General features: G+C 50.4%; 3 protein-coding genes across 3 annotated transcripts; all 3 read right to left on the bottom strand.

Annotated features, from left to right (window-relative positions):
- Positions 1 to 1,803: 1,803 nt before the first annotated feature.
- On the bottom strand, positions 1,804 to 2,191 carry LOC123490063 (histone H2A-like). The gene is made up of 2 exons (XM_045220279.1): positions 2,021 to 2,191; positions 1,804 to 1,935 (listed from the first exon to the last, which is right to left on the bottom strand). The coding sequence occupies exons 1-2, from the start codon at positions 2,189 to 2,191 to the stop codon at positions 1,804 to 1,806; spliced, it is 303 nt and encodes a 100-aa protein (XP_045076214.1).
- Positions 2,192 to 4,821: 2,630 nt separating this feature from the next.
- Positions 4,822 to 5,196, bottom strand: LOC121561385 (histone H2B-like). The gene has a single exon (XM_045220276.1). The coding sequence runs from the start codon at positions 5,194 to 5,196 to the stop codon at positions 4,822 to 4,824; it is 375 nt and encodes a 124-aa protein (XP_045076211.1).
- A 663-nt stretch (positions 5,197 to 5,859) lies between these two features.
- On the bottom strand, positions 5,860 to 6,244 carry LOC123481075 (histone H4). The gene has a single exon (XM_045220278.1). It carries the CDS (start codon positions 6,242 to 6,244, stop codon positions 5,933 to 5,935), a length of 312 nt encoding a protein of 103 aa, XP_045076213.1. The 3' UTR covers positions 5,860 to 5,932.
- Positions 6,245 to 14,930: the final 8,686 nt, after the last annotated feature.

Raw genomic sequence — 14,930 nt, 5'->3', positions numbered from 1 at the left:
GAAGAGGCAAAGGCGGCAAGGGACTCGGAAAAGGAGGCCACCACGAGTCGGTAGACGTGGCTCGAAAAGAGGGGGACAGCGCGCAATGAATACTTTTCTTGCTCTTCAATCAAAACAAAACCTTCACAAAGTGGTGCGTTTTGCCCCTAAATGACCCCTGAGGATTAGTGTGTTCTCATTTGTCAGTAATTGACCCTGACATGCTCCCTTTAAATGGTACTATTTTACGCAAACGTATACTGTAATGTACTACTATTATGATGTCACTTCACGGTAAGTAGAGCGAAATGCTGATATTGACAAGGTCAGAGACGTAAGGTATGTCCCAAATGCATCCCCTATACCGTAAACGTGGATCCAAAAGGAAGTTGCTGGGGTCTATTGGATGAGGGGTGTACTCAACTGTGCCTATAGTGTGTCAAAAGTCCCCCAAACGGGAAATACCCCTTGGCAACTGGGCAGAGGCCCTGTCCATTTCAGCACCGCGGACCTCCCCTATTACCCGTGTCGTGAGTGGAGATGCAGCACAAGCGCTGTCCATACAACGGTGCTGAATACAGCAACGCATGCGCCGATCCTGCCTTTGTACTTCCTGCTGGTAGCAAATGTTTTGGTGGAGTTTGACTATTATAGATAAAAAAAACAACGGATCGGCGCAATTTGCAAAACGCGCACCCCTTGGGGACCCCAGGACCGCGTTTGGGAAACGCTGGCCTAAAGAGCAAATAACCTGGTGTGCAGTACTCAAATTTAACCACAAGATGGACTCCGTGCTCCACTGTAAAGTTTGGGCCTCTGCATGAGTCTTTCAGCAGCACTGCAACATGGGACTTTCAAAGTAAGTTGGCATGCAATGTTTCTTATGGACTGCATTCAAGGCAACTAATGACACACAACTAATAGTGTCAATTATTCATCTGAACACAATTCTTGTAACTATTCGGCCTATATTATCACTCGTTTCTTTTCCCCCTCCTTTGTAAAGCATTTTACTGTGCTACTATAGTCCAAAGGAAGTGGATGATGCCAGACGGTTGTATATATGGTTGTATATATATATATATATATATATATATACACACACACACACATTGAAGCTAGACTTCATGGGGCCTGCTGATTGGACACCATCTCCCCACCACCCCGATTGGCCCGTCGCGCAGGCCTCCTCCTTTGGCCATTGGACGGGTGTCCCGGCCTCTCCAAAATTCAAACTCCCGGTGAGCGCGCGCAATAGGACGCCGCCGGCCCTTTACGCGCAATAGGACGCCGCCGGCCCTTTACGCGCAATAGGACGCCGCCGGCCCTTTACGCGCAATAGGACGCCGCCGGCCCTTTACGCTCAATAGGACGCCGCCGGCCCTTTACGCGCAATAGGACGCCACCGGCCCTTTACGCGCAATAGGACGCCGCCGGCCCTTTACGCGCAATAGGACGCCGCCGGCCCTTTACGCGCAATAGGACGCCGCCGGCCCTTTACGCGCAATAGGACGCCGCCGGCCCTTTACGCGCAATAGGACGCCGCCGGCCCTTTACGCGCAATAATAGTCGCCAAAGTCAAGAGTGACGTCTTATAGGTACGTTGTAATCTAATGCTAGCCTGCTATGGCAAACGAGGCCTAGTAGGTGTTGTTGTTCATGCAAGGCCTCATGTGGGCACAGAATGTGGAAATAGTTGTGTATACACCCACTCAATGTGTGGCGGTCATAGAAAGGTACTTTGCGCTTTTGGAGATCTAGGTGGTTGGCTCTTAAAAGAGCCTTTGGGGGTTGAGTAGTCAAGTTGAAGTCGCAGTAGCGAATTTACTTGGCTTTGACTGCCTTCTCGGTCTTCTTGGGGAGTAGCACTGCCTGGATGTTGGGCAGCACACCACCCTGAGCGATGGTCACACCGCCGAGCAGTTTGTTCAGCTCCTCGTCGTTACGGACGGCCAGCTGCAGGTGACGGGGATGATACGAGTCTTCTTGTTGTCACGGGACAGCGTTGCCGGCCAACTCCAGGATCTCAGCAGTCAGGTACTTGCGACGCGCGGCCAGGTGAGACTGGTGCGCCAGCGCCCACACGCTCGGCGTAGTTGCCTTTGCGCAGCAGCCTGTGCACACGGCCCACGGGGAACTGGAGCCCGGCACGGGATGAACGGGTCTTTGCCTTCGCCCTGGCCTTGCCTCCGGTTTTGCCTCTTCCGCTCATATTGGTAGCTTGAGAAAGTCACAGAATGTCTGAATGAGCCGCTCACCACTTCGAGAGCCGTACTTATACCTCGCCACAAGAGGCAACGATTGGCCACCAGGCCGGTGTGGCCTTATCCAATTGGAGCGAGGGACAGACAGACAGACAGCCCTAAGCCGGTTCCCAGCCACAGGCAGCGAGTGAGAGGCTACTTTGTTTCCCTCCGACTTTGTTACTTTGTGTCATTTCGCAAGAGAGACTGAGTGAGTGAGAGAGAGAGAGAGTGTGTGAGTGAGAGAGAGAGAGAGTGAGTGAGTGACTGAGAGAGAGAGAGACTGTCTCTCTCTCACTCACTCACTCAATCACTCAGTCTCTCTCTCTCTGTCTCTCTCTCTCTCAGTCACTCACTCAGTCTCTCTCTATTTCTCACTCACTCAGTCTCACTCACTCATCTCTCTCTCTCAGTCTCTCTCACTCACTCTCTCTCTCTCTCTCTCTCACTCACACACTTTCTCTCTCTCTCTCTCTCTCTCACTCTCTCTCTCAGTCTCTCTCTCTCTCACTCACTCACTCACACTCACTCAGTCTCTCTCTCTCTGTCTCTCTCACTCACTCACTCACTCACTCAGTCTCTCTCTCTGTCTCTCTCTCTCTCAGTCACTCACTCAGTCTCTCTCTCTCACTCACTCACTCATTCACTCTCTCTCTCTCTCTCTCTCTCTCTGTCTCTCTCACTCACTCACTCACTCTCTCTCTCTCAGTCACTCAATCACTCTCTCTCTCTCTCACTCACTCACTCAGTCTCACTCTCTCACTCTCTCTCTCTCACTCACTCACACTCACTCACTCACTCACTCAGTCTCTCTCTCTCTCTGTCTCTCACTCACTCAGTCTCTCTCTCTCTGTCTCTCTCTCTCAGTCTCTCACACTCTCTCTGTCTCTTTCCGAGTGGGACAAGGGCTGCATATGTGGTTGGACTGGGAGAAGAATCCCAGCAGGTGCATGTGGGTCAGAAGGTTGATTGCGGCCTCTTTTCTTTTCCCTGTTGTATAGGCTATCCCCAAGGTAGTCATTGGGATCCGCTACTGCTCCAACGACTATTGCAAGGGCCGCTGACAGACACATTCATATCAAATCAAATCAAATCAATTTTTATTGGTCACATGCGCCGAATTCAACAGGTGCAGACGTTACAGTGAAATGCTTACTTACAGCCCTTAACCAACAGTGCATTTATTTTAAACAAAAAAAGTAAGAATAAAAAAAAATAAAAAAAAAAAAGTGTTGAGAGAAAAAGAGCAGAAGTAAAATAAAGTGACAGTAGGGAGGCTATATATACAGGGGGGTACCGTTGCAGAGTCAATGTGCAGGAGCACCGGCTAGTTGAGGTAGTTGAGGTAATATGTACATGGGGGTAGAGTTAAAGTGACTATGCATAAATACTTAACAGAGTAGCAGCAGCGTAAAAAGGATGGGGTGGGGGGCCAGTGCAAATAGTCCGGGTAGCCATGATTAGCTGTTCAGGAGTCTTATGGCTTGGGGGTAGAAGCTGTTGAGAAGTCTTTTGGACCTAGACTTGGCACTCCGGTACCACTTGCCGTACGGTAGCAGAGAGAACAGTCTATGACTAGGGTGGCTGGAGTCTTTGACAATTTTGAGGGCCTTCCTCTGACACCGCCTGGTATAGAGGTCCTGGATGGCAGGGAGCTTTGCCCCAGTGATGTACTCATATCCCCACTCATATCCCCACTTTGTCACGTGGAAGCCACTGCTTTTATCCTGTTGCCTCGTGAGTGTAGTAGGAAGGAAAATACGCTACGTGACTCAAATGTACTACACTTTACATGGACATTTTGAGTCATGTAGCAGACGCTCTTATCCAGAGCCACTTATAGTTAAGTGAGTGCCTACATTTTCAAACTGGCCCCCGTGGGAAACGAACCCGCAACCCCTGGCGTTGCAAGTGCAGTGCTCTACCAACTGAGCTACAGGGGACTATATATGTATGATGCGACCTGGACCGAAATGACCCGTTGGCAAAAGAGCTGCGTCATATATATATATATATATATATATATATATATATATATATATATATAGGCCTACTCCTATTCTTCCTAGACGGGATTATTCACCCCCTTTTTATTCTTGCCATTATCGTTCTCATTCACATCATTAGGGTATAGTCCAATGATGGAGCATCAATTCACTCCGTCCGTGTCCTACCGATTCAGGAAGTCGACTCAAAATGACTATCCGCTCAATAAACGACAAAAGGCATTTCTTTCCAATCAAACCCAACAGACTGCTTTTTTTTTTATTTACACCCTTTGTCAAATGGTGCCATTTTACATTGCCTTCACCTGGAATGGAGGCCGACAAACATGGCTTACTATTCAGCGTGCAAAGACAACAAAAAGGCGCGCTAAACCCCCTACGCTGGAACGGGCGGGGAAATGATACAATGTAGCCGCTCTCCGAGCGGGCGCGCACGCCCGTTAAACATTGATACAATGTAACCGCGCGGTCCTACAATGTAACGCAGCCTACCTACGCATTCATTCGGTGGCGATGGAATTGCTATTTTTACTGACAGAGTGGGTGGCTCTTAAAAGAGCCTTTGGGTTAGTAGAGCAGTCCAAATGCGCTGTTTACTTGGAGCTGGTGTACTTGGTTACGGCCTTGGTGCCCTCGGACACGGCGTGTTTGGCAAGTTCACCGGGGAGTAGCAGGCGCACGGCGGTCTGGATCTCCCTGGAGGTGATGGTAGAACGCTTGTTGTAGTGGGCCAGGCGAGAGGACTCTCCGCGATACGCTCGAAGATGTCGTTCACGAACGAGTTCATGATTCCCATGGCCTTGGAGGAGATGCCGGTGTCGGGGGTGGACCTGCTTCAGGACCTTGTACACGTAGATGGCGTAACTCTCCTTCCTGGACTTTCTGCGCTTCTTGCCGCCCTTCCCTGCGGTCTTGGTGACGGCTTTCTTGGAGCCCTTCTTGGGCGCTGACTTTGCTGGCTCGGGCATGATGATGTATCGTTGCTTCTCAGAAACGAATGAGGGCGTGAATGGCGCTTACCCGTCTTATGAAGAGGAAGCTAAGCAAAGTCAGCGGCAGTGGACACTCCCCTGCTTGCTCGTAGGCGCCCCTGCTATTTGCCCAGTGGAGCTCTAGTGCTCAAAAGAGCCTTCCGCTCAGAGGCTAGCTTCCCGAACAAAGACAATTGAGGGCGCGCGCGTGGGTCCTCACCCCCTCCCTCCTCTCTATAGCCTATGCTCTGTGACCGATGGGGGATTGTGTGTTTCAAAAGGGGGCCTTTGATAGTTGTCCAAATGGCACAATTGTTGTGCCAAATAATGCTGGTGATAAAATTGCCCACTTTGGCACCGTCAGACATAGGGCTCGCATTTTGGACTGTGTGTGTGTGTGTGCGCGCTGTCCCCCTCTTTTCGAGCCACGTCTACCGACTCGTGGTGGCTTTATGTTGTCCAAATGCCACTATTGCTTGACCCAAAATAACAACGTCACTACACTTTGCCACTGTCAGATATAGGCCTCCCTCTGTGCGCTAAAACTGGAAGGGACATTAGAATCCTCTAATTAATACTCCCAGTCCACTCGAAGTGGCTCATACTTTCCTACTAAATAGCATACTGAAGAAAAAAAACACTATGGAATGGGCACTTTTGAAGCGGATGTGGGTGGCTCTTAAAAGAGCCTTTGGGTTCGAGTCGGGGTGTTGAGGTTCCGAAGAGAGTGCGTTTAACCGCCGAAACCGTACAGGGTGCGTCCCTGACGTTTCAGAGCGTAAACCACGTCCATGGCGGTAACGGTCTTCCTCTTGGCGTGCTCGGTGTAGGTGACTGCGTCACGGATCACGTTCTCCAGGAACACCTTCAGGACACCGCGGGTCTCCTCGTAGATCAGACCGGAAATACGCTTCACGCCGCCGCGGCGAGCCAGACGGCGGATAGCGGGTTTGGTGATTCCCTGGATGTTATCGCGGAGAACTTTGCGGTGACGCTTGGCGCCTCCTTTTCCGAGTCCCTTACCGCCTTTGCCTCTTCCAGACATGGTGTGTTCGCTAGTTGAGCTCAAGTGAATGAATGACTTCAGCACCGGTGCGCGGTGCGCTATTATCTGCGTTTGGCCGACCTGATTGAGGCCAGTGGCACAGAAAGCGCGCCTCTGTTATATGCTCTCTCTAAAGAGCAAATAACCATGGTGTGCAGTACCCAAATTTAACCACAAGATGGCCTCCGTGCTCCACTGTAAAGTTTGGGCCTCTGCATGAGTCTCTCAGCAGCACTGCAACATGGGACTTTCAAAGTTTAACTGCCATAAATGTTATTAATGTCATTATTAATGTTATTCATGTCATTATTAATAGGTTTTACATAATATCATTATTATTTGTACAACTTGTATTTTGAATATTGATTTCGCTTGTATTTATGTGATAGGAACTATCTGTACATTCTATGTTTTGTTGGGACGCTTTTAGTGGTGACAAGTTCCAGACATCGCGGTAAAGTAGCGGCGGTAAAGTTTAGTACTCTGAAAGATAAGTTAAATTAACGACGTGTTTATTTACAAGTATTCTTGTTTCTAAGTGGACCCATTTCCCTCTCAGTTGTGTGCAGCCAGCGAGGTATGTTCATTATGTTAATTATTTGTCGCGCATATTTACGTGCAAGGTTTCTGTAACGTGAACGCCAACTTGTGTTTTGTGCATGTGTTGAAATGTATGTAAACAGTTCGACGGTGGATTGATGACGGTGGAGAATTTAGTAGAAGAATAAATCCATCAGTGACCAGAACAGCGGCGTCGTGTATTTCCTGGAGGGAGTGATAGTTAGAAAACCCTTACCTCGAGTCCCAGAAATCTGTCTCGTACTGCTGCAGTGACCTGGTGTGTAGCTATACCTATAACAAAAAAGAGCGTTTCAAACTGGACAAGTTCAGGTTAGTCCCTCCCTGTTTCGGCCGGTTTGTTTCCGTTTGTTTCCTAATGAATATACCCCAAAGCAAAGTTCAGTCGCCAAACGTTGTGGAATGTTTCAGATATAGTTACCACATATAGAGCCGACCTGATTTCTTATTCTAAATGTCAGAGAGACATGTTTGCGGCTTCTTCTTTGGACTTTATATGTCGGTTGGCAACCAACTTTAAGGTGCATTACCACCACCAACTGGACTGGAGTGCGGACCTCAGTTCATCTTTCAATCATCCACGTCGGTAGATGCTCCTAAAAACCAATGAGGAGATGGGAGAGGAGAGGACTTGCAGCGGGTCGAGAGTCCCAAATAGAACCGAGTTTTATTTTAGCGCCTGGCCACGTAGACGCTCGCTAACACTGTGGGTGAAATGATTGAATAACGTGTGTGTGTCCATTTATTTAGCAACGAGCGTCCGGCCAGGTTAGCTTGTAATGCTCCGTGCGTTGGCCCGCTTGCTGGCAGCATGTTCGACTGGGCGTCAAGAATTCAGCATAGCAAGTTTGAATGAAGGTCTGATTATTCACAGGTAAATAGTAGTAATATGCTCTAAACCGCTCTGGTAACAACGAACTTTGCTGCCCTGTTTCCAATCGTCCACATGGCTGGGTGAACCTATTCAAGTAAGTAAATACATTTTGAAAATGTAAAAAAAAAAACGATGTATTATTAGCTAACTAGCTACAGTGCATGCTAACTCAAATGAGCTGCTAACGTAGCTAGCTATCTAGCCGACTTTACATACTGTATAGATAGCTAGCTAAGTGAATTACATCTGACCAGCTACCTAACTTCATATTAGCTAGCTAACTTGATGTATTTATCACTGTAAAAAAAAAAAAAATCCCAAATGCATTTGTAGGTAGCTAGCTAATAGCCATGGAGGAGGGTGAAAGGATAGCAGCCCCATCTGTCAAAGTGAGAGAGTAGGCTGTTCTGGAGAGGGCAGGTTCTGTTGGGTAGTTCCAGTCCCTAGAAGTGAGGACGGAGATAACAGTAACATAATATTCAGTGCAGTCTAATTTTAGTATAGTGAAGTCTGTTTCTGGTGAGGTTTTCTGTCCTCAGGTACAGAGAGCAGTGAAAGCCTGTCTGCAGATGAAGAGGTCCCGATGAAGAGCAGTGGTTCTCTGTCGTGGTCCTGGGGACTCGAAGGGGTTGCACGTTTTTTTGCCTTAGCACTACACAGCTGGTTCAAATGGTCAAGCTTCAAGTGGTATTTATGTGTTCATTTGGGATTCTATCCTTGATATGATCCTGCTATTGTCACGTGCTGCACATGCATCTATCTATCCAATGTTATCATGATTTGTTATAAGGGATATGATACTTTAGTAATCCACAATGACCTGGTGATGTAAAAAGTCTAATAATGGCATTATCTTCAATATTCCTGCAGATACCTTGTAACTGGAGATTCCTTCAAAACGATTGCCTTCAGTTACCGTGTAGGGCACTGCAAGGTTGGGTGACCAGGGCCAACTGGGACTGCCTCCTGGGGGAATTCAGGCCTGTGTGTGAAGGCTTCCTGTGTCCTGCATAACTATCATGAGGATGGACGCGAGGACCAGGAGGGGACCTGCAGCTCGCCACCGTGTGCCAGAGGAGAGGTCTGCTGCTCTGCAGGATGTTACCAGGATGGGGGCCAACAACGCAGCATGAGAGGCAATCCGTGTGCGGGAGATCTTCACCTCCTACTTCTTCGAAGGGTGCTGTTCCCTGGCAACACCATAGACTACACTATGCACAACCAAAGGCTCGTTCATCCACCTCTGGCCTGCTGGCCCCCCTACCTCTGCGGAAGCACAATTCCCGCTCCGCCCAGTCAAAACTGTTCGCTGCTCTGGCACCCCAATGGTGGAACAAGCTCCCTCACGACGCCAGGACAGCGGAGTCACTCACCACCTTCCGGAGACATTTGAAACCCCACCTCTTTAAGGAATACCTGGGATAGGATAAAGCAATCCTTCTACCCCCCCTTACCCCTCCCCAAAGAAAGAAAGAGAAAAAATAATAATAATAATAATAATACATATTGTAAAGTGGTTATCCCACTGGCTATAAGGTGAATGCACCAATTTGTAAGTCGCTCTGGATAAGAGCGTCTGCTAAATGACGTAAATGTTTTAAGAGCCATCCACATTGCAATAAGAGTATTCTTCCATTGACTTAGCTTCGTTAACTGCAGTTATTCAATTCCCAGTTTCTCTCCTTTTGAGTTCTACTTCTCAGGTGAGGATGTCAGTACAAAAACAAAACAGGCTCTTTTAAGAGTCACCCATATTGAAAACAATTAGACACCCTATAACCCACACCTACACACTCAATCTGATTGATGGATTGTGTTGTGCAGTAAGCAAGCTCAGGTGTAGAACTGTGGCTCCTTCCACCTCCAAAAGGACAGGCCAGAGGACCAACCATGGAGAATAGTAAGACACTCCATTATTTATATAACTACACTGTATTGTTTGTCCTCCTGTGTCTGTGCATGTTTTTCAGTATAAAGTACTCTGCAGCCACTTAGTGTGGACACCAGGTGAGGCCACACACAGAGATTCCTGTTGAACACTGTCTCTTTAACTACCTTATTTTCTCAATAAGTCTCTCTCCTTCACTTCATCCCTCTCCCCCCTTCTCCCTAAATCCTCTAGGTTATATCAGCTGTGTTGGTGAACCCCTCCCGCATCTGAACTGGCTGACACAGAGGGCACAGCATGATCAGAGGTGAGAGGTCACTTGGTCGGGTCAACAGGGAGTATTATTAAAGAGATGCTTTACATTGAAATACAGAGAGTTGTAGTAGTCCCAGAGTTAATGATACAAGGTCAGTTTTGCATTTCACCTCCTGATGATTATTTACATTTTAGTCATTTTAGCAGACGCTCTTATCCAGAGCGACTTACAGTTAGTGAGTGCATACATGTTTGTTTGTTTTTATACTGGCCCCCCGTGGGAAACAAACCCACATCCCTGCCGGCCAAACCCTCCCCTACCGTGGACCAATTGTGCGCGCCCATGGGTCTCCCGGTCGCGGCCGCTGCGACAGTGCCTTAGACCACTGCACCACTCGGGAGACATTATGATGACTGACAGTGTTAGAATAACATGCCATCTCTCTCCATCTATCGCTCCTCTATTCTTACCTCTTTCCCTTTCTGTCTTTGACACTCTTTCTCACACTAAATAAAAAATTTAAATTCTGTTTCTGTATATATGAATTACAAATCAGCCTTTAACTAGTTAAATCATGTTTGTAGTCTATTGCATAGTTACAATGTGTAACCATTGATGTCCCAGGATTGGTAAACACTGTTGAAGTGTATAATTGTAATACATACATGCAGACAAAGTGTTAATAAAAAGACTGGAGTTTGATACTCCTGGTATTGGATATGACTGAAAAAGTATTGTAACGACCCTGTATTGTGTTCTGTGTTCATGGATGTGTTATCGTTCTCATGGGTACTAGCAGGGGTTAAATATGCCAGGACAGATGGAAAGGTTGGGGGGTATGATGGGTAATCCCGCGGGATTTTGGGAATGATTAAATAGGGGTTACGGTCTCATCTCTCGGTTCTGTTCGGGACCTTTGATTTGACATGTTCTATTTGTGTATGCTTGAGGTTTAGCGGCGTGGGTTGTGGCCTGAACAATAGCCCATTTAGGAATAAACCTGTGTTCTGCCTGTACACCTGGTGCCCGTCTCTCTTTTACTTTATGACCCAGCTGGGTCATTACATTGGTGTCAGAAGTGCTTTCGAACGACGGGATAGATCGAGATTAGGCGAGTTAGCTGTTTCAGTATAGGCCGTGGTTAGCTTTAGCGTGACTCGCATCTACGGTCAGGATGATCGGGGCGAGGCGGAAAGTTAAGGAAGAGTCGGACAAAGTGGCCGTTGTGGGCTCGGGTGTACCCGGTCGGGAGGGTCAGGCGATGACGGCTGTAGAAGAGCTGGAGAGCCACATGGCGGGAGTTAAATTGTCAGTCAGCAAGATGGCAGAACGGGCGGGTTTTCCTTCAAACCGCTCGACCAGAACAGACGTCACGGCGACGGAGATATCGACGTCACCGCTGCGGCGGAAATGGCTGGACCTCCTTATGTAAACAGAGATGGCAGCGCCCTATTGCCATTAGCCACGGTAGCGGCTAAACTCCCAAAGTTCAATGGACAAGGTAAATGGGAAGTTTTTTTCACTCAATTCGAGTTGTTGGCTAGAGCCGGGAGGTGGTCTGACGAGACGAAAGGGTTACAGCTTGCCCTGAGCCTGTCAGAGGAGGCGTCGGAATGCCTGCTAACGCTAGCCCCGGGACGAGAGGGGCGACTACGGTGCGCTAGTGGAGGCATTGGGGGCCGTTTCGGCAGCGATGCACAGCCCAACATGCTGCGGATTGAACTGAATAACAAAAAGAGAACTTCAGGGGGAATCATTAAAGGCGTTGGCAAGTGATATTCTGAGCCTGACCAGGCGGGCTTATGCAAATATGTCGATTGGGGTGCAAGACGAGCTGGCACGGGACAGTTTCATTAGAGCGCTCTCCCCCACCCGAACTGGGTAAGCATGTGCAGATGTCGGACCCAGCATCTCTGCGGGCTGCAGTGGAGATAGCCAGGAAGAGGGAGCTGATCTGGGGGTGAGGGAGTGAGAGTGGAGGTTGCCAGTCAACCAGAGGTGAGAGCAGCGGCGGCCGGGGTGCTGGGGGTCACCAAACCAGAGTGGGTCGACGAGTTGGGAGGGTTAGTCAAGACCGCTCGCTTGTCATTGAGAAGGGCTCCAGACAACATCGCAGTGTCAGCTCAACTTCCATTGTCTGCTGGGGTTGTGGCCAGACTGGCCACATTCAGCGGGAGTGTGGCAGATTCTCCAGTCAACAGGGAAACGACAGCGGGTTCTCGCGCAGGGGGCAGCGCGGGCCCATTCCTCCGCCCCCGAACCCACAGTAAGCAGAAGATGTACCCAGCAGTGCAGGCAAGAGGGTGGGGACCTGCTTCCCCATGGTGTAGCGGCCACCGTGTTTCCTAGTCCGGTAGTTGTGGTGGGACGTACCACCATTGGGGACTTCTGCAATGTCATCGTCAAGGTAGAGGGGGTGGAATGTTTGGCCCTGGTCGACACGGGCTCTACAGTAACCCTGGTGAGACCAGACATACTACCTGTTGGGGTGCGGGTGGAGCCGACCTTTGTCCAGCTACGGACTGTCACGGGGAGCTAGCCCCCATGTTAGGGAAGTGTCGGGTGTCTGTGACTGTGGGGGGAGAACTGTGGGGTGTCCGGTGTGGGTAGCAGCGGTACAGGACCCCTGTATACTGGGAATGGACTTTTTGAAAAACTGTGGGGCTCAGTTGGACTTAGCTTCGGGCACTTTGAGGCTGTCGGGGGGGCCCACAGTGGGAATGTCGCCTACGGGAGGGCCAGCAGGGGGCAGGGCTGTCCCTCCGTCTTCCTCCAAGCTTGCCGAAACTCCACTGGTCGTCCCGGCTGCTCCCTTGGTCGTTGTTCCATCCCAGCAGCTGTCTCCGGCGGCAACGACCTTCACTCCCCATAATGGTGCAAGCACAGGCATCCCAGTAGCCCAAAACACACTGGCTCCTTCACCCCATCAGCCCGACGGGGGAAGGAGGAAGTTATCGACGCCAGTTGAGGCTGTGTGGCTGAAAAACTGTCAAGGTCTGGACGAGGGACAACAGAGACAATTAAAGCAGCTGCTGTTTGACTTTAAAGATAGCTTCGCTTGGGGGGAAGATGAGGTAGGGCAACGCACCTGGTCCAGCACGACATCGACACTGGGGACAACCAACCCATTAAAATTCGGCCCGTCGCATTCCCCTTGCCAAGAGGGAAGCAGCAGCCACAGCTATTGCTGACATGTTGCGGGCTGATTTCATTGAGCCATCAGATAGCCCGTGGTCCGCGCCGGTCGTCATGGTGCCTAAGAAAGGGGGTAAACTTAGGTTTTGTGCGGACTACAGGGGCCTAAATTCTGTCACCATTAAAGACTCTTACCCCATACCGAGGATCGATGAGTCGCTAGACCACGTCAGAGGGTCCTCGTGGTTCTCTTCCCTTGATCTGCGCAGCGGCTACTGGCAGGTGCCCCTCTCTCGCCTGGGGCACGTGAAAAACGGCCTTCTCCACGGATAGGGGCCATTGGCAGTTCAAGGTGCTGTGCTTCGGGCTTTGTAATGCTCCTGCCACCTTTGAGAGGCTCATGGACAGAGTGCTGGCGGGGGTTCCGAGAGACGAGTGTGTCGTGTACCTAGACGACATATTGGTACATGGCACGTCGTTTGAGGGGGCACTGGGGGCACTTAGGCGAGTGCTGGAGAGGATCTCGGGGCGGGGCTAAAATTACACCCGGAAAAGTGCCATTTCATGCAAAGGGAGTTGGCGTTCCTGGGTCATCAGCTGGGTGGTGAGGGTATCAGCACGTTGCCAGACAAAGTGGAGGCTGTGAGGGGGTGGCCAATTCCAAAGGAAAAAAAGGAGGTTAAGAGCTTCCTGGGTCTGGCATCCTACTATCGTAGGTTTGTGAAAGGGTTTCGGGGATAGCAGCTCCTTTGAACCACCTTCTCAAGAAGGACACTGTCTTTCAGTGGACCGAAGAGCACCAGCGGGCGTTTGAGGCCCTCAAACGTGCCCTGGTGGAGGCCCCCTGTCCTGTCCTCACCAGACCCAAACCGTCCGTTTATTCTGGACACCGATGCAAGCAATGAGGGCTTGGGGGCCGTGCTGGCTCAGCGTGGTTCTGACCGGGGAGCACGTAGTAGCGCTTATTACAGCAGAACTTTTGATAAGGCTGAAAAACGCTACTGCGTGACAAGGAGGGAGCTTTTGGCTGTCGTGGCAGCAGTACGCCATTTCAAGTACTACCTGGGGGCCTGCCGTTTGTGGTGCGGACGGATCACTCCGCCCTGCAGTGGCTTCTCTCCTTCAAGGAGCCAGAGGGTCAGATCGCCCCGCTGGTTGGAGGAGCTGCAACCCCTACGACTTCCAGGTGGAGCACAGGGCCGGCCTTCGCCACAGCAATGCAGACGCCTTGTCCCGCCGCCCGTGTGCTGAGGACGGCTGTGGGTACTGCGCCAAACGGGTGGAGCGAGAGAGGGAACTGTGCATGGAGGAGGGAGTCACCGCCACGGTGAGTCAGCTGAGGGTGACAGAGTGCCGGGAGCTTGAGGCTGTGGACGTCGGGGAGTGGAGGCGTCGTCAGGAGGAGGACGCAGAGCTGCGTCCTGTGCTGGGGTGGGTGGAAGAGAGAAGACGACCGCCATGGGGGAAAGTAGCCCCTCTATCACCAGTCACCAAAGGACTCTGGGCTAAATTCTCAGTCCTTAGAGTGGCTGAGGGAGTGCTCCAGAGGGGGTGGAAAAAAGCCAGCTACTGGAGAAATGACGTGGCAGGTAGTGGTTCCCAAAAGGCTGCAAGGGAGCGTGTTACAGCAGCTTCACGGGGGAGTAGGCGCAGGGCATTTTGGGGGTCTCCAAAACGTTAAAGCGCGTACGTAAAGGCTTCTATTGGGCCAGGCACAGGAGGGATGTGGAGGACTTTTGCAGGCAGTGCGATGAGTGTGCTGCTAAGAAAGGACCTCCAGGTCAGTCACACGCCCTCCTACAACAATTCCCAGTAGGGGAGCCCATGGAGAGACTGGGGGTAGACATAGTTGGACCGTTTCCAATCACAGACAGCGGTAACAGGTGGATTCTAACTGCTATGGACTACTTCACCAAGTGGCCAGAGGCTTACGCTCTCCCAGACCAGGAGGCAG

Source organism: Coregonus clupeaformis, unplaced genomic scaffold, assembly GCF_020615455.1.
Source record: "Coregonus clupeaformis isolate EN_2021a unplaced genomic scaffold, ASM2061545v1 scaf3484, whole genome shotgun sequence".
NCBI classification, from domain to species: Eukaryota; Metazoa; Chordata; class Actinopteri; order Salmoniformes; family Salmonidae; genus Coregonus; species Coregonus clupeaformis.
The sequence above is the reverse complement of the archived record's forward strand: the minus strand, read 5'-3'. Positions and strand labels throughout refer to the sequence as shown.

Excerpts from the sequence above, each read along its gene's own strand:
- LOC121561385 (XM_045220276.1), bottom strand. The coding sequence starts at position 5,196 with ATGCCCGAGCCAGCAAAGTCAGCGCCCAAGAAGGGCTCCAAGAAAGCC.
- LOC123481075 (XM_045220278.1), bottom strand. The coding sequence starts at position 6,244 with ATGTCTGGAAGAGGCAAAGGCGGTAAGGGACTCGGAAAAGGAGGCGCC.
- LOC123490063 (XM_045220279.1), bottom strand. The coding sequence starts at position 2,191 with ATGAGCGGAAGAGGCAAAACCGGAGGCAAGGCCAGGGCGAAGGCAAAG. Across the intron at positions 1,936-2,020 it reads CACCTGGCCGCGCGTCGCAA|CTGGCCGTCCGTAACGACGA; the intron begins GTACCTGACTGC and ends CGTCACCTGCAG.